General features: G+C 39.4%; 1 protein-coding gene across 2 annotated transcripts in view; it reads right to left on the minus strand.

The window, feature by feature from the left end:
- The window catches only part of soga1 (suppressor of glucose, autophagy associated 1), a 49,798-nt gene that overhangs the window by 28,184 nt on the left and 2,472 nt on the right, over nucleotides 1-19,142 (minus strand). For both annotated transcript variants that reach the window (XM_056250019.1, XM_056250017.1), the window contains exons 2-3: nucleotides 18,596-18,820; nucleotides 7,916-8,074 (exon numbers count right to left, since the gene is read on the minus strand). In XM_056250019.1, the coding sequence (XP_056105994.1) occupies nucleotides 7,916-8,074; nucleotides 18,596-18,820 (384 nt within the window). The remainder of the gene's footprint in view (nucleotides 1-7,915; nucleotides 8,075-18,595; nucleotides 18,821-19,142) is intronic.

The raw sequence follows: 19,142 nt of genomic DNA on the forward strand, positions 1-19,142 counted from the left end.
ACTACGATAGCACTCTATTCTAAATAGAGCTGTAGTTTTGCCAGCCAAATAACCTCAGGTTATTGGTCTAGACAGATTACATCGATAAGGTGGGCAGGTCACTGGGCTGCAGTAATAAAACCATTTTGCTGAAGAGAATCGCTGAAAGTGTAATTCTGATGTGATTAAGTGATCAATCTCAATCCCAGCTCACTTCTTAAGCCATTAAATCTAAAACAGAAGATCCTAACTACAATCACACTTCACAAGCTTCCCCAAAAGCAATGTAAGAGCTGTAATGAACGAACCTATCATATTTGAAGATGACACATAAATCTAACCACAGTATTCCCATTTTTAAATGTGCTGAGTCTGCAGCTTCCAACAAGCCATAGTGAATAACCCTTTCACAGATCAGTGAGGTGTATAGACAGACACAGATGAATATTGATAGTTAGTCTTGTGCAAATGCAATGAAGCGAGGACTGTTATCCGTGCTCTGTATAAATCAATGCACCAGAGTGCATGCGCACACTCAGTGTGTGTGAGTGTCATGAAAGTGGAAGATTGCTGGTTGACCCAAATGAAGTTCACTGGACATGACGTTCCCAAGAGCCTGGATGTGAGGAGACAGGTCTTATATAAGATCTGTCTCATACACAAAATCAAAGCAATAGCTTACTGATCTGATTAGGAAGAAAGCGGAAGATCAGAGATCTAACCAATTAGCTTCACCTAAGAGACCTTTGAATTCGATCAGACAGCAGGAAGAGCTAGTTGTGTTGATGTAATGATGTAAAGGCCTTGTATGTGTGTGTAAATCTGTTAAACGGGAGCAAGAACTCATCTTCTACACAAACATTGTGTTTGTCTTTTTAACACATCTCGCACAATATAAACAATTAAAAATATTTTATTGTGCTCAAGATTGCATTGTTGTATACACATGCATCTAATTAAATTAACCTTGCATTGAATAATATGGATTTTTTTAGCATAATCCATGGCAATGCAAATACATTTCGTTTAACCTCTGGGAAAGACGTGGACGGGATCTATACAATACACAATTGAAATAGCACTGTGGATCATCACAAGCTCTCTGTGAGAAAATCCCACTCACACAGTTGTTAGAAATATCTGTGGCACAAACACACTTAGTTTCAGTTGATTCTATAGGCTATCTTATAAAGCTGCTATTTATGGTCATAAAATACTATCAGAAACATAACTAAATACAAAAAAAGTCTTATTTATGGCCCTATGATTCCTGCAATGCAGATAACACAGATGGAATCCAGTCTTAAAATTTAAATGTACTGTATAACTCGGCATGTCACGTAATTTGGCAAAATTTGGATGAATACATAAAAAGTAGGGCTGTACACTTAATCAAATCGAGATATGAACTAGTGCAGGGGTTGGCATCGGACGTATAAATCTCAACTGTAATGCATTTTCATTTATTCTGCCAATGCTGGCATGCAGAAGGATAATCACTGGCACGTGAAAATAGCTAAAAGTATTTATTATAAAGTCTCTCAAACTTGCATGCGGACATACATTTTGAGGTAAGCATTCCTCGTATTCACACAGCCTGTTGTATTAAGTTAGGTAGCCTACTATGAATACTATTAAAGTGTGCGATTTTACCATTCGACAAACCATTCGCGCGACAAGTGATCATCCTTCCGTGTGCCATCAGGTTGCCGACCGCTAGCATCAATGTTCTGTGTGTGTGTCTGACTCTCTGTGTGAATGAGCTGTCTACTTAACATTCTTAAGCATAGATACACAGAAACTCGAAGGTCCTCTCTACAACCCACCAAAATGAAATTTCAGTTTCCCTTAAATCTATTACTATTGTACAGTACAATGTACTTCTCAAAGTAATAATAACAATAATAATTAGTGTATTACAAGTTTATAAAAAAATATGCCATCAAACAATAATAAATAAAATAAAAAGTATTCAAACAAGTTAGTATCTACTTGTGTAGATTATGTTTCAGGCCTACAAACAGACTGACACAGTAGGGAATAAGCGTTGTCCATAAACCTGACAGATCTAATCTTGTCCGACATGCTAAACTTCTTTCAAACAGCTGATCTCAGCTGGTTTCTACAGTTACAATCTTAATACATGACATGGTGCTCACCTAATGCAGTTTGTGTGGATTTGTATCCAGGAGACAACACTATTAGACCACCATTAAAAGCAGAAATAGAACAGCCAGTTGCTTTACACAAGGTGTGTGCTTGTGTGTTTTGTGTGTGTGTGCATGGGTTTTATAAATGGCCTACATGCACTGCAGCATTGTCACTATCAAATCTAATAACCTCCAACCTCAGTGCTCAAGAGCGTCTCTCTGTGTGTGTGTGTGTGTGTGTGTGTGTGTGTGTGTGTGTGTGTGTGTGTGTGTGTGTGTGTGTGTGTGTGTGTGTGTGTGTGTGTGTGTGTGTGTGTGTGTGTGTGTGTGTGTGTGTGTGTGTGTGTGTGTGTGTGTGTGTGTGTGTGTGTGTGTGTTTATCAGACTTAAGGGTCCAGACATCAATCAAACGTACATTTCCCTTTCTGCGCTTTCTTTGCCTGTCAGTTCTGCATAGTGCTGAGCTCAATAAAAAAGAGCTTGCCGCAAAATCACTCCCTACCAACATCATCTTATTGTTTGTTTTGTCTGTGCCATTTGTTCAATCGTGTAATTCTCAAGTGGAAGCAGTTGGAGATTACAAGCTCTCTGTCTGAAGTGTACAAACATCCACGCACATACAGAGCTAATAGGTGTTGGTGTGACACCAGAGCCTTGGGTTTAAGACGGATAATGGCCTCTCATTTCCCACTACAGTGACATAGATGTCAAATCAAGTAAGAACTGGCATCCCAGACCTTTTTAGAAATCCCCTTTTATCCCGGACCAACACGTTCCTCTGGTCTGATGTGACATTCGAAAATAGCTCTTATCCATTTAACGGCTCAAAAAGAAAAAGAGGAAGATATGATGAATGAAAAACAACAACAGTCATAGATAGGTGTGTGTTAGACCAGTCAATCCATTGAGTCCTGTGTGTGAACATGAGAAGCACAGAAAGATATCAGACACACATCTGCTCTTGCATTTAGTTTGCATAAAGCTGTAGGTTTGTATGACAAGCCAGAAAATATGTGAAAACTTGTTTTAGCTGGTTTGTTTAGATGGTTTATATGGCTGCAGTCTAACATGTATAGTGAAGTCTGGGCCTGTGTCCATGAATGTGTGTGTTCATGTGAACTGAGTCTTGCGTGTCTTGTGTATTATGTTTAATTTTTCATGCAGACTTTTACTAGAGCATGAAATCACCTGTCGTTTCCTGAGGAGAGAACATGTATCTGTATCTGGATGTATGTCAGATTAATCCAGGGTTTGGTTGGACTTCCTTTAATGTAGGAACAGTGAAGGTGAAAAAGTAATATTGGTGTTTGCTAAGGCAATCATCAATTTTACTATTGCTCGTACTCATTTATTAGGAATTTGGATCAAATAAAATATGGTCAACTATAATGAATTCTCATTTATTTACAATTACAAGTGTCCGAAAACATTTAATTCAGTATATTTTCATAAAGTATATTATTTCCATAATAAGTACTCTTCTTTTAAGTACTCGTTTCACAAGGTACCTCTTGGTTTTTGAGAAGAAAAAAATATCCAGGCCACATGTGTGCAATCTGTGCAAGAGTGTAAATGTGTGCGCTTCTTACTTGCTTTTATTCTCTATTGTTCCCATCATGTTCCAAATCTAGTCAAAACCTCTAATGCCATGTGCTTTGATGCTGCTGTATACACAGGTCAGACCGTACAATAGAGCGACACACAACAAACACAGCTGCCAGACAGACTCAAGATATCACAACCAGCAGCTATTGTGCCTCCATTTAACTCTCCTTCTTTGTGTTATTGTAAATATTTTTATCTTCAATGATCTACAAAAGGTTTGACAACATTCACTTTATCATGACTGTGTGTATTGTGTGTTCATGAATCTGATTCACTGCATTGAATTAAATAGAGCAAAAGTGCATGTTAGAAATACAACACTATAACAACAATAAACGAGCCCTATAATGTATAATGGTACATACCAGGGTTATTGGACCATTTATGTACCATAGTATTCTTCAAAGTACCTTGGAGTACCATGTAAATACCATTGTGATCATAGTAATATAGTGATCATTCACATTCAATACCATCAGGGTACTACAGGCACATTCCTTTTCTGAAAAGTAAATAGATTTGTCTTCTAATGACAAGGCGCTTCTATCTGGAAACGGATTCTTATAAAAGCTCACAGTGCTATGCTTACTGACCTATGACTGTTCTCGTAATCGTCAAATACCCTGCGAGTCAGCATTTCATTACTCTAGTTCTGGAAGAACAGAATCACATGGCCACCTGCTGAATCCCACATCATCCCTCAAACTTTCAGGAAGTTCTTGGAAAACTCTAAATATTCTAGAATGCTCAGAATTCCTCAAAATATTCCCATGCTTGTCCCTACAAAGCAAGCAAGCGTTTTAAAGTTTAAATAGCCCTGACGCATGACACTGTTCATCTCTGAGATAGTGTTTGTTTCCATCAGAGAGCTGACACTGAGTTCATGAATGCAGCTCCAGACCCTGCACTTCCTTCCTTTCTCAGGGTTTCCCCCTCAGAGCAAAACAAAGATACCAGTTTCCTGAAAAATATAAATAAAGATTCAGTCATCCTCATAGGACTGTTTCCTCTAGCACAGTCTAGAAAGGGCGAAGAACTGTAAATTAACAAACAAGCTCTCATTGATACATGCTGTTTGTGAGACACACTTGGCTCTGAATGATAAACTAACACATGAGCAGTGGGTTTGAATACGTACTTGGAGAAAGAAAAAGCTGTAGTAAAACTTCACTCTTATCCCAACCTCGTTTTTCCTGTACTGAAGCCTGTTAAACATCTATAAAACAGCCCCTCCACGTAGAGGCCACCATCAGAAGGCCATAAACACACAAACACACCCTCTTACACTCCCAGCAGCAGGAGAACATGTGAACCTAATCACCCGTGAGACTTCACGGCAGCTGCAGTGCCGATCGATACTCGTTCTGTGTTAAATGAAGTATTGAGAGAGAGTTTGAGAAAGAGGGATGGAGACCATAAAGGAAGAACGAGCGTTTGTAGGAAAGGAAAAATAGGATTTTTTGGGGGGTGGGGTTTTATCTAGGTAAAAAAAAAACTTTAAATCAGCAAGCCTTTATTTTGAGTGTTTGTTTTTGTGTTAGGAAGAAGGTCTTTGTTGGTGATCTGATGACATCAGCGTTGCCCACATGCAAACTTGCCTTTCTCACACAACAGGCCCAAAAGTCACTTCAATGACAAAATGATTCGTGATTATGGCTGAGAAAAACAAATTGCACATTTTCACAAGTTTCTTTTCTGTCCATTCTTCCTTGAATATCTTAAATGTACTCATAAGTAGCCTGTCCATAAAACACATTACAACCAAACAAAATTGAAAATAATATAAACTTTTAATTGTAAATTTAAATAAAATATAATCATATGTGATGTGTCATGCAGAGACTACTAGGAATGTCCTTTTACGGTTTATCCCCGTAAGTTATCGTACAGTCAGTCAGTCAGTAAGACCAGTAAACAGGTTTTTACTCTTGTGTTACAGGTTTTTTAGAGGGTGCCATTATTTTCATGAATATACTCATTTGGGGAAGACACAAGGACATCTGTGTGCTTAAATGGTGTTGATCCATGTTTGATCCATGATCAATCGTCAACAGGACCTTGATGAAGTGCATCGATTTTTAATTATTTATACAGAAATATAAAGGAGACCTAAAACGAGCACATCTTTGTGGGAAGTCGGTCCATTATACAGCTTAGCCGTCATTACACAAAAATATTTTTCAACCGACCAATCAGAAACAAGTATTCCAGAGAGCTGTCCAATCAACCTTAATACATCTCTTTCATCCTATACTGTTAACTAAGGGTACGTCAGCGTGAGATATCGTGTTCAGCCAGATCATCAGATCATCTTCTTTTACATGCAAACTGTCGTTTTCCCCTATTCTTTGAGTGGTCTTTTGTCAGAAAAGCTTTACTAGCTCTTCTCTAGAAGTTCAGTTAAGTATGAACTCTCGCTGTGTACCATAAGTGCCCGCTAGCTAAGATTTCAGGCCTCAACAACAGAGAGTGGCACGCATTCTGCCCTGGGCTTTCAGCCAATAAGAACGCAGAACAGACCTGTGGGCCGACCCATAGTGGTGCAGCCGAGCAAATCAGAGCACTGGCACTGACTATCACAGTGGTATACAACACCCCGTAAAATGATTCTCAAAGAAAAGAGTGAACCGACCAATAATGACCGTTGCTTCAAACAATAATGCTTTCATCACTTTCTGTCAGACATAGCTAATAGAGCACAGACCAACCATTGAGCCAACGCAGGCCATCCAGCCAACCATCTATTACCCAGAAGACAAAGAAACATTTATTACCAAAAGAATGCAGGCCAAAATAGAGAATTAACCAAACACAAGGAGCATGCTTTATGTTCCTCCTCGTTAAACTGTCAGTAGAGAAAATCTAATGCTAAATTCATGTGCTCCCCTTCCACCCTCAATCCCACCCACCCGAGCTGACATTTACACAGAGAAAGTCAACAGATCAGTACGAGCGAAGGGCTCTCAGCTCCTGTCGTAACACACATAGAGCTTTAAATACAGCGGAGCACTGCGCCTCAAGTTAAACGAAAGTGTCAACATCAAGAGTTCTGCCCCAAGCCAAATCAAGTACAACATAAACACTTTTCCTTTCTAAAAGCTTCCCAGGAGCTCCTAATAAAGCCTTTTCTGAAAATCTGAAACTAATTAATGATCCCATTTATCCCCAATTACTAGCAACTTCCTACTAATCTCACACTAATAAGCTAAAATGGCCAAAAATTGACAGTTCCAAATCCAACTCCAATATGTGACTTGTGAACTACTGTATATTAGGGGATGCACCAATATCAAAACATTTTGGCTGGCCTGATAGCGATAACCGATAATTCTTTATATTTGAAAGCCGATAACCGATAATTCTTTATTTTTGAAAGCCGTTAACCGATAATTCTTTATATTTGAAAGCCGATAACCGATAATTCTTTATATTTGAAAGCTGATAACCGATATATTGGCCGATAAATCTAAATCCAAGTTTTTATATAATTTTTGAGAGCCTGACTACAAAAACAAAAGTCTCACTATTAAATCCATGTCCCAAGCACACAATTATGTTCTCATTATTATTTTAGGTAGCATATATGACAGACTTGCACTGTACATGTTGCAATTAAAAAAGTATTTTCCTTTTTTTGAAGTGATTCCAATCATATTTCAAGCAATTCAAAACCATCATGGCGAACAGTACACATCTGAAGTGTCTCAGCTGAAGGAAATAATCCATTATTTATCGGCCGATTACGCTAACATTCAAAATGAACATACTATATCGGCCAATACCGATATGGTGGCCAATATATCGTGCAGTCCTACTGTATATTATTTGATGGTAAAAAATGGTTTATTGTGGTTATTATTATTAGTTATTCTAAGGCATGCATCTTTGTTTTTATGATGAATGATACCTCAAATCCTTCGGTTTGTTGATGAAAAAGTGTGCTTTTACACTTCTATGTCATCAAACTTACGGATTTTGCATGCTGACCATGAAAAAAACATGGTCAAATCTTTTCATTTGAGCCAGTAAGTAGCCACCTAGCAATGCCCAATACCACACAGCGACACGAACAACCTGAAGATGAACTTTAGCATCCACGAAGCAATGCCCTGGTAACCACCAAGACCACCCTAGAAGTAGCTTTCATTGGTTTCATATTGCATAACAGCAGTTTTCCTCACCTCTCTGGCCTTCTCCATCTCAGCTTGCAGGACCTGCTTGGCCACCTCCAGATCCTGTAGTTTCACCCTCAGCTCCTCGTTCTCCTGCTCCAGGCGAGATCTCTTCTTCTCCACAGTGTCCAGCTCATTGTGCACACGGATGGACACATCCTTCGCCACCTAAAACAACCACAACAGTTTTTAAATATGGTGTGTTGAAATTAAGATTATTCTTTGAAAAAAAGTAACTCTGCAAATCTCACTAGGACACTCTTTTAGCTTTGCCAGTGAAAAGTATTGAAGATGGCTGGTTCATACGTTTATGATTTATGTCTTCCTGAAGGTGGTAGAAAGCTCATTAAAAGCGGTTGATTGTAAAGCTGCACTAACTTTTAAGGAGGCAATTATCGGTGTTGGGCAAACAAAGACAGAGAATTCGAACACATCTATAATACCACATGGTGTTTGGACCATTGTAGCAACACAAGCCCATTTTTCATTACTGACAATGTCTGTATGTTTCTAATAGAAGACATATAAAGGAAGGATGTCGGTTTGTGTGCGAGGAATGAAGAAAAGAGAGGGCAGCAGTCACTGAAAGGGGTAAATGGGGACTGTGAGGGGGTATGAGGAGGAACACAGTCCCTGTTTGTGAGTTGTGCTTCTTGAGAGAGGGTTCTCCTCTCTCTCTGTGTCTGAACCACAGCCAGGGTGCAGCTGGGTACCCACAATGCTCCTCTGTACCAACACCACGCTCTAATTCATATCAGATCCCTCCATCTCTCATTCTTTCCATTTATTTATCTCACCAACAGCCTCTCTGCCTTGTTCCATCAATCTTTCCTTCAATTTCCTTCCCGCGGAGCAACTAACTAAACGTAGCAACACTACTAACTTGCTAGCTCGTTTGTTTGTTTTTAATTTAATGCTATTTTTTCCCCAAAATGTTGTGCTGTAGTGTTTTAGCTTTCCTGTAGCTCAAACAGTAGAGTGTTGCCGCTTTGAACAGTCACGGGTTCGATTCCCAGGGAAAGCAAGAACTGATAAGAATGTAAATGTGTACCTTGAAATGCAATGTATGTAAAATGCATAAATGTAAATGTAAAATGTAGTGTGAGGAAACTGTACAATGCTGTTTTGATATGAATCACTTTTGGTATAAACATTCTACAAAGTTCTCCGAATATGCACAGTATATATATTGTGAAAAGTATATTTAGAACATATAATATATACCTAGCAGAATAAGTGTGTTATTATGGTGGTTATAACTACATTTTTAAAATTCAATACGATTTTTGATGGCAAATTATATCAAAGATTCATACAGTTATTGACTGTAAAATATAAAGTTATCAAAACACAATCTTTTAATTCCTGAAACATTTATTTATTTAATTTCTGTTCTGTTCTTTTAAAATAAGTTCTGGCAACCACATCTTTTAGTTCTTAAATATAGAGAGATTTATACAGTTTCAATATTTCTAAGAACAAACAGCCAAGCATGAAAAAAAATCTGTCACAATTCATAATATAGTAGAGTTTGTTTCTAAACCACAGGCCCAAGGTTTTATGGTAATTGGGGCGTCTGTTGTCATACAAATGCTTTAATTATCAGAGCACCAAAAGTGTCTGTTGGCTCCAGATTATTTGCATTCACTCCTCCCTCCATTCTGTCTAGACGCCACCCACCTGCCTTTGACTGACAATGTTGTTGCTTTTACATGCAAAAAAAGATGGACACCTATAGATGAACAGGGAAAGGGGTAGTGAAGCACAGCAATGCCGTATGTGTGTATGTGTGTGTGTGTGTGCCTTGTTGTCCGCCCCTCTCACCACAGCCTGATGTAGAACAACAAACTGCCAAATCTGCTGCACCATTTGACCAAACACTAAAATCAAAGGAGTGTAATGACCCATCAAAGAATATTTGCATGTGCCCATGACTGTTCATCAGTAGTACTTGAACAAATATGTAAATGGCTCTGTGGAATTTGTTTGTCTTTGATTATTTGTGTGTGTGTGTGTGCTCCTCTCTGGTCCTGCTTTTCAGGATTGCTCCGCCTCTCTGCTGTGCAAACGGTCGTTTTAAATGACTTCCCTCCAGATCTGTATCTGGTTGCATCTGCGGGACAGATGCCCGGGCACATTCACACTGTAACCTCAACCTTACCCTATTTAGAAAAAAACAAACAAGCTGCCCTTCGGTTAATCTCTATAAACACACATGCAGCTCAGATGAGCCATATGAAGACAGTCCAAGGACACCAAATTCGGTCGTTGAAAGAAACCCATTAACACAGTTGCTACTACATTTTTAAATGGATGGACACACTTTAAATGCATCTGCCAGTCCATTTCTGCTTCCACCCATATGTCACTCTCGAGTTATTTTTACAAATCCTGCCTTTGCAACCTAAAAGCGAGTAGCAGAGTCAGCATAAAATTGCATTTGCAGACCATTTTACTTACATAATGTGATGCATTTCTGAGTGAAACTGGAAATTACTGAGATAAAATATAGGGCGCGTAAATGGAGTCTCCAGCTTTTCAATTTTTTAAATTGAAGTTATCTCAAATGTACCTCCTCTAGAGTTTCTCTGAGCTTCAGATCTGGGCTTTAAGTGGGGCTTTGTCTTGCTCCATGGCTGTTTGAGTTGACTTTGACGTGTGAGTGCAGCACATGGATGATTATGCATGTGCACTCCTCACATAGATGATAATGAAGGGAGAAGGCAGCCAGTGAGGTTTCCTGGAATCCCTTGAGTGGCTTGACCGAGAGTGGACCAAACCTGCTTCACACTAAGATGTTCATATGTGCCTCTTTCTCCCCTCTTATCTCCAGGATGCTGCTGCTAAGCTGATATCTAAACAGGCGAAAGCCAAACTGACCAAACAGTATTTATTTGCTTATCAGCATCTGTCACCCTCACTTCCTCTTTATTATTCTCATTGTGCTCAGAGGGTAATTTTATTGCTCAGAGGTTGCTATTTTAAAGCTCAGGACACTTAATGCATGTCTCATTAAGCTCAAAATATACTTTAAGTTTTGCACATTCGCTAGGTTATACATACAGATATAAATTTCATCATCAGCATAAAAACATAAACGTTGCTCTACAACGTACATTACACATTTTGAAGCTATGTTTTTTTTTTTTTAAGTTTCTAATAAGTAACCAAATAAAAACATTTGGGGTGTGAGTGTGTCCAGTTTACATTATAGAACAAAATGTCCAAGTATCTTTGAGTTATGTATACAAACCGTATTTTAATTTTATAAATTGGAAAAACCCTATCATAAAAACCCATAGGAAAATCTCAAGGGAACCACTGGTGAATAAGTCTTCCCAGCTTTTGATTTCACTACTGCACTCTATTACCAATGCATTATGTCATAGAATTTAACATCTAACCTAGACATTTAACCAAAAATCCATTGACTTCAGGACGATGGAACCGGAAGGGCTAAAATGTGATCTTGTTTCTGGGTTTTGGCCGACAAAAACACATCATCCCTGCACCGCTCTATTGGTTGGTCCAAAGGGTGGCATCACTAGCCCAGCTTGTTGTTTCACAGTCGAAAGAAAGAAAACCGCAACAACAATAGACGGCCAGGTTGACGAGAGCTTGTGTGAGGGGGTTGCAGAATACCTGCAAATGTAGTTTAAAAGAGTACACAGACATTTGTATTGCTCATAATTGGAGTCTACTTTAAAAGACTATTCGTTTTGCTGCACGCATAGCTACACTATGCATTTGCGTCAAAACTGAAGTATACTTTGGAATTTAACTCATTTAAGTATTAACTAAAAATAGAAGCAATTTAGACAATTTTGGAGATGTAAATTAAACTAGCAGAGCTGAGATCATTTGGACTTGGATAAATCTGATACTTTCTTCTTGGAAGCAGGAGACTTACACAAACATCCTCCATTAAGTCTGAGCGTGAGCAGAAATATTTAATGACATCCATGGTACGATTTTAACTCTTTTCCCCCCATTGATGGAAATTTCCATAATTTATGAGACACCGCTTCCCCGCCATTGACTGGGTCTGTCTGCGGACTGCAAGAGAGGGCGTAACAGGAAGTGGGCATAACTTGAAGTGGGCGTAACTTGAAGTGGGCGTAACTTGAAGGGGGCGTAACTTGAAGTTTTCCAAATCACACAGAACCACACGATATGTCAAACTCAAAATGAGATGTTGTCGGCAAGATGCCAGCTCGTATAGAGACAACGGTAAGAATATTTTCCCGAGATAACTGTGTAAATCGAAGTGTATAAGTCATATTGCGGCTTTTTACATTGCAGCAAGGGCAGAGCAAAGCGTTTTGAACTTTGAGCTTGTCAATCTGTCTCACTGAGTGTCCCACAGATGCCAGCAGAACAACACAGTAGTAGATGGCCCTGGAGTGATCACTTGCCATTATTAAAATGTAAATGCATGGGTAAAATGGCACCTAATAGATGTAAATGCATAGATGTCGCCTAATTTATTCTTTTCTATACCAGTTTACGACTGTTTCCTCTTAACTTTTTGTGCAGCGGTGGTGCTTTTGAGTGAGGATTCCTCATTTGTCCTCCGTCCATGTTTGGGCCTAAGTTCTGATTAAAGTCGAGGTTCTAGTGCAAAAATTATTTTAATAATCATAATATAATAATCTACAATAGACTAATGCTTTGTTTTAGACAATAAGTGTTTCTTTTAATTTCACATTTTTCTTGCTGTGGTGGCACAACACTACTAAAATGAATACTGAGGAAACGCTGCTACCAGAACATTTCATATAAAAAATAAATAAAATCTGAACATGCTTTACATATGAACCCGTCTCTTTTTTTGTCAACAGGTGTGGTAAACTGGAACACATTTTCTCTAATCTCCTGTTGCATTCAATGCAATTCTCCCTACAAAGAAGGTGAAACCTACAGGGGATGTGGACAGAGGGGGAGACTACAAAGATTAGATGCTACTGTTTTTATGTGGCTGGGGGCAGCTGATTTTTTTTTTTATCTGATTTTTAATTGGATGTAAATGTAAGGCTGCAGCAATAGCCCATAACAGACAATATTAGTGCCAGAACATATTAGATTGGGTTTGCATAAACCCTCATTGTGTTGCCTTTCAATCAAAGATTTTGTTATGGGTGTGCTTGTTGTTCATTTGTCTCAAACGTATCATAAGATTTGTTTGTCAGCGGTGCATTTAGCTGTATCAGGCATACAATTAGACATCAAAAGATGTTTAAAATTATTTAAAAATAAAAAATAAAGCCCAATTCCAAAAGGATATATTAGTGCTTGCTCCACACTCTAGTTGAGGTGGGACGAATAATTGATAAAACAATACATTGCAATATGTTTTTTTGCAATACATTATCAGTACCCTTGCACTAATGCAGATTGCAGCTTGCTTTACTGTATACCAAAACAATTTCGGTTCTTGAATAGCTAAGGCCCCATCCACACTACTAAAGGGGCGTAACCTGAAGGGGCGTAACTTGAAGTGGGTGTAACCTGAAGTGGGCGTAACCTGAAGGGGCGTAACCTGAAGTGGGCGTAACCTGAAGGGGCGTAACCTGAAGTGGGCGTAACTTGAAGTGGGCGTAACCTGAAGTGGGCGTAACCTGAAGGGGCGTAATTTGAAGTGGGCGTAACCTGAAGGGGCGTAATTTGAAGTGGGTGTAACCTGAAGTGGGCGTAACCTGAAGGGGCGTAACCTGAAGTGGGCGTAACTTGAAGTGGGCATAACCTGAAGTGGGCGTAACCTGAAGTAGGTGTAACTTGAAGTGGGTGTAACTTGAAGTGGGCGTAACCTGAAGTGGGTGTAACTTGAAGTGGGTGTAACCTGAAGTGGTCGTAACCTGAAGTAGGTGTAACTTGAAGTGGGTGTAACTTGAAGTGGGCGTAACCTGAAGTGGGTGTAACTTGAAGTGGGTGTAACCTGAAGTGGGCGTAACCTGAAGGGGCGTAACCTGAAGGGGGGTAACCTGAAGTGGGCGTAACTTGAAGTGGGCGTAACCTGAAGTGGGCGTAACCTGAAGTGGGCGTAACCTGAAGTGGGTGTAACTTGAAGTGGGTGTAACTTGAAGTGGGTGTAACCTGAAGTGGGTGTAACTTGAAGTGGGCGTAACCTGAAGGGGTGTAACCTGAAGTGGGCGTAACTTGAAGTGGGCGTAACCTGAAGGGGCGTAACTTGAAGTGGGCGTAACCTAAAGGGGCGTAACTTGAAGTGGGCGTAACCTGAAGGGGCGTAATTTGAAGTGGGCGTAACCTGAAGGGGCGTAATTTGAAATGGGTGTAACCTGAAGTGGGTGTAACTTGAAGGGGCGTAACTTGAAGTGAGTGTAACTTGAAGGGGCGTAACTTGAAGTCTTGCAGGCTGCAGACAGATTCTATTGGAATTTTCCAGCTTTCCGTGTTTTCACTTTTATACGGTAGAGGGCGCTGTGACACTTCTGAAAGAGTACTGAATCTCCTGATCAAAGCACATGTGAAGAAGAAGCAGAAACAAGCGATGTCATATGAAAGCAGATGCTTATGTAAAATAATGCGATCATCACCAACATTAAACAGCATATAAATCAAAACTGCCTATGTTACAGAATAAAGTGTCAACCCAGGACGAGGTTTAGGACTGTGCAAGCATTAGGGGTATTGATGGACTCGATCTACTCCATCTATGGTTTGATCATCGTTCTGAATGCGATCTGGATGTAGTCTTTTGATAAAAATGCGATTTTCTCAGCTTTTTTGCTTAAAATATTGCTTTTTTAATGAAACTTACCCACATTCAAGTGTGGATGAAAAAAAGAATGCATTAAGCTAGAATAAAACTGTTTTTTTTGTTAAAGCAGAGGCTCTGTTCTTTCTTTTGATATATTGCATGTTCAGATATTCAACCTGCAAACTGTATAACACAGGCGTTGATTATAATAGGAGTAATAAAATTTTAATGCGGTAGATTATCGAGATTTTAGGAACAAAAGAGATCTCGTTTAGATCGTTTTTGTCTCCTACAGCTGTAATCTCTGTCTCTGTTTCTCAGCTGTTGTTTTGCATGAGCACATGACTGGAGAAGAAGCTCAGATGGGTAACAGAGGGAAAGAGGAAGCTACAGACCACAGTACTTCTCCAAATCCTATTTAATAAGCCAGAGCAGCTGATGAGAAGGTGTGGAGCTGTTTTCCATCCTTCCCCTGACAGATCTGGGAGACGCTGCTCTCACTGGATGAGAAATGAGGCCAGTGCTTCAGAGAGCAGGAAATGGTGCAGGGATCTTACAAACATTCAAATCCTCCATCAACCCTTTTCACCCCTACCCCCTCCTGACCATGACATCATCCCCTCCCCCTCGGTCCCGAGAGACCAAAGCAAGATGGGAAAAATTTGAACATGGGAAACTCTTTTATGACAGAGTAAGTCCAAGGGGAAAAAAACATTTGTCTTGCACAGCCTCTTGGTCAGAATATCACTGACCTCTGAATGAGGTTTTTTCTTTAGGGAAACAACCGATAAGTGGGTCATGTGCGTTAACATCTGGGCCTTAGAAAGTTAAAGTATCACAAAAATCAAGGGTTTTACTTAACATATAGAACATAAGCCAGTAGATCCAAATCTACCAACAGTCTTGTCAATGGATAATAAACAATGCAATGAATACATGTTGTGTATTCTAAATATTCCATTTTAGAATTTTCTAAATGTCATCATTAAATTGTATTTTATATGCGTGCAAATATATAGCTGTATGGTAATTACATGGTTCTCCACAATGGCATCATTTTGGGGCAGTGGATTTCACATAATACAATATTTTTTAACTCAAATTAGTATTTGAAGTCCAATCTTTATATATTTTGGTAAGTAAGCCAAAAAACAGGCAGGGTAATGTATAGTGAGTTGGTCTATCGCAAAATAATCCATGACTGGATGATATGCTCAACATCATGGTCCCTTTCGGTTAGTTTTACCGTTACCTTTTTTTCTGCTAGTTTTAGGTCATAATGTACAAAACAATCAATAGAAACAAGATGCATATTGCAAGAATCCTCAAGGTCATTTTCACTACAATCAATAACTGATACAAAAATGTCAGCAGTTGTGTTTGTATCAAACGAGAGAGAGCATTGGTGTTAAACAAGAGACATGAAAGTCGGCTGAGCGGTCTGCCAAACAGCATAGCCATGGACGATGGTGAATATTAGGAAATATCTGACCAATCAGTCATGAGTATATTGGTTTTACACTGTATAGGCCATCCGCCACTGTAAAAATTAACTAAATACTGTAGCATGTGTGACAACTATTCAAAGTATATTTCAAAGTACTGGATGTAGCACTAGTTATCTTCATAAGCCTGTAAGGGTAGAAGAAAATCTGAGTTAGCACTTAGATCTACACAGTGCTTTGTTGCTGTGCTAAGCTGAACTTAAAGAAACAATGTTCTTCCTCCTCAAAGCATAGTGTGTCTGTCACAGCGGTGGCAATGGAGTATTTCAACCAGTTGAATGCACAAGGGCTGCGAAGATCAGTGTAATTTGACCTGGCTGTGCCGGTAGCGTGGGGAGACAATTGACCCTGTGTTAGGAGACTCCTGTCACCAGTTAAAGAATTCAGCAGAGGCCGTGATGTTTTCCTCCAGACACCATCCCCCTTGCCTTGCCTCATCGATTGTGTGTTAAAACTTCTGCTCCTTACCAGCTGTGTCCTGAGTAGTAAAACTTAAGTATGCGACAATGTCACTTGTTTAAGACCACCATAGTCAGCCTCAATAGCACAAAGAGCCACAGCATTTGCTTGGCAGAGGAAATCACTCTCCCTCCTTTTCATTCCCTCTGTTACTGTATACACATCAGCCATTTAAAAGACGAATACAGACAGTGGGGATGGGAATGACATCATGGTTATTTCTCTTTCCTCTGACAGACCAGATAAAGGAAGTATTGTGTCCACAGCCATGTGAGACAGCTGCCTGTGTGGTGCATGACATGCAGGCTAAAGCATGATCTTACAGTCTACTGGAGACATTTACATCATTGGATATGTATATGATTCACTTATGGGATTCAGAAGTACTTTAAAAGAATATGCTTAAGTCCAAACTGACTGTAATGATTTCAGACACTTAATTCCATGATATTTACAATTAAATGGAAGTGTATTAAAGTTAAATTTGTCTTATTCAATATATAGTTCATATTAAAAAAAAGTACTTAAGTACATTTTTATATGTCATTTCATAATTACTTCTATTGTTCTTGAAATGGTTCAAGTGTACTGTACAAGCATTTATGGTGAACTAAAATCTACTTTGATGTCTTTGAAACTCGTGTATTTAAATATATTTCTAATTACACATTTGTAATGATGAGGTTGCAATTTAGTACATTTCAAATATATTAACTTTAAAATATTATATTAACTTCAACTGTGTGCAACTGGCTTTTTACTTCGCTTATATTACTTGCAAGCACGGCCGCATTAACAATAGGGCTAGGCGGGGCTAAAGCCCCGGGGCCCGAACAAGGAGGGGGCCCGTGATTGGCTGTGGATCAGATAGGCCGACTACTAGCCATCTGATTAGCCAAAGCCTTACCACGCAACGCACCCCACAAATTAGCCCTGTTATTTAGTAGCGCTTTGCCGAATATTCCATGCATTATCATGGAATCATTATCATTAATATAATAGTGACCGTTCGCAAAGACCCGCCTTTTTTAGTTACTGTGTGACAAGCCAGGCGGCTCGAGTCACATACATCATGTTCTCACTCACGCACTGAAAAATACATCGCGGGGCAAAGACTAACGTTACACAATTGACTACGAGAGAGAGTTCAGAGCAGCTTACTGTTGATATGAAACAAAGTCTCAACTTTCAAATATTGTAATTTAAATAATTTAAACAATACCGTTTTCAAGTTCAAGTCCACCGACGTTCATCTACTGACAGCTTTGTTGTCAGACAAAATTGCGTATTCGGCGTTATGATTGGCCAGGTCACCTGTCAATCAAACCCCCGTGGGCAGCAGGACAGGGCATGGTGAAATGAAACGTCACGTTTTAATTTAACATAATACATTTATTAATAAACTTGTGAACGATCGACCTGCTGCTGCACATAGGCCTATAGATGGCTGCCTGGAGTGCCTGCGCCTTATTAGAATATAGCTACGCATCAACCAATAAATCGCCTCCACCCTTCACTTCATTCTAGAGTCTAGACTATTTTTTAAAACACAGCGTCATCGTCGACCCCACAAATTTTCGGTAAGTTTGATTATTAACTTGATGGATGTTTGATCTTGCTTTTTGTGTTTGATCAAACTCTATATTCGCCTAAAGGGCTGGCGATAATATATCCGGTAGAAATATGTAAATTTTGCTGAGACATCATGATGTAAGTTTATAAATTAAATGCGTTTTTAATCATTGTGGTTTGGATACAAATTATCCAATGAGTTGCTGGGCCCTGCAGTAACTCATAGCCCCGGGGCCCAGTGAGCTCTTAATGCGGCCCTGCTTGCAAGTACAGTTTCTAAAAAACAAACTGTTAAGATTTGAAGTGCACTCAAGTACACTTTTTTCTTTTTCACAAGGGGTAGTTCAAATGCAAACTCAAGCAATAACAATCAGTTACCTAACAGAATATGATTGGTAGGTTTTATCTGTAATAAATATACCGTGCCGCACTAACCTTGACATCTTGCTCCAGGGTGCGGATAAGCTCCCCGTCCACATGTCCGGTCTGGGCCACGCGGATACTGCGTCTCTCTGCCTTCTTCAGGCGGTATTGCAGGATGCGGCAGGTCTTGTTGGCCTGATCCAGCTGCTGTCTGAGCTCCTGGAGCTGATAAACATCCTCCTCCATGTACATGTCCCTCATCTCCAGCATCTCAGAGCGAAGCTCCTCCATTTCATCCTGATATACACACAAACAAACAATGCATCATTTTAGAAATCACTATGCATTTTGCAAGCTTTTTAAAAAAACATATTAGGTTTAGATGATAAAATATCTACCCAGGTAAGTCTGGACTGCCATTGGCACCCTTTCAAAAAATGCATATGATGCCCCTGACCTTTTATCAAGTGTGGTGTGAAAACCAATATATGCATCAAATTCATTATGCTGCATTATGATTTTCCTAGAGACCCTAGAGTTTGCATAATAGCACGATGTTTACAACGCACATGGCTCTAAACACAAATAAACTATTTATACCTCAAAGGGGTAAATGCAT

This window comes from Rhinichthys klamathensis, unplaced genomic scaffold (assembly GCF_029890125.1).
Source record: "Rhinichthys klamathensis goyatoka isolate OS25496 unplaced genomic scaffold, OSU_Roscu_1.1 h1tg000066l_1, whole genome shotgun sequence".
Taxonomy (NCBI): Eukaryota; Metazoa; Chordata; class Actinopteri; order Cypriniformes; family Leuciscidae; genus Rhinichthys; species Rhinichthys klamathensis.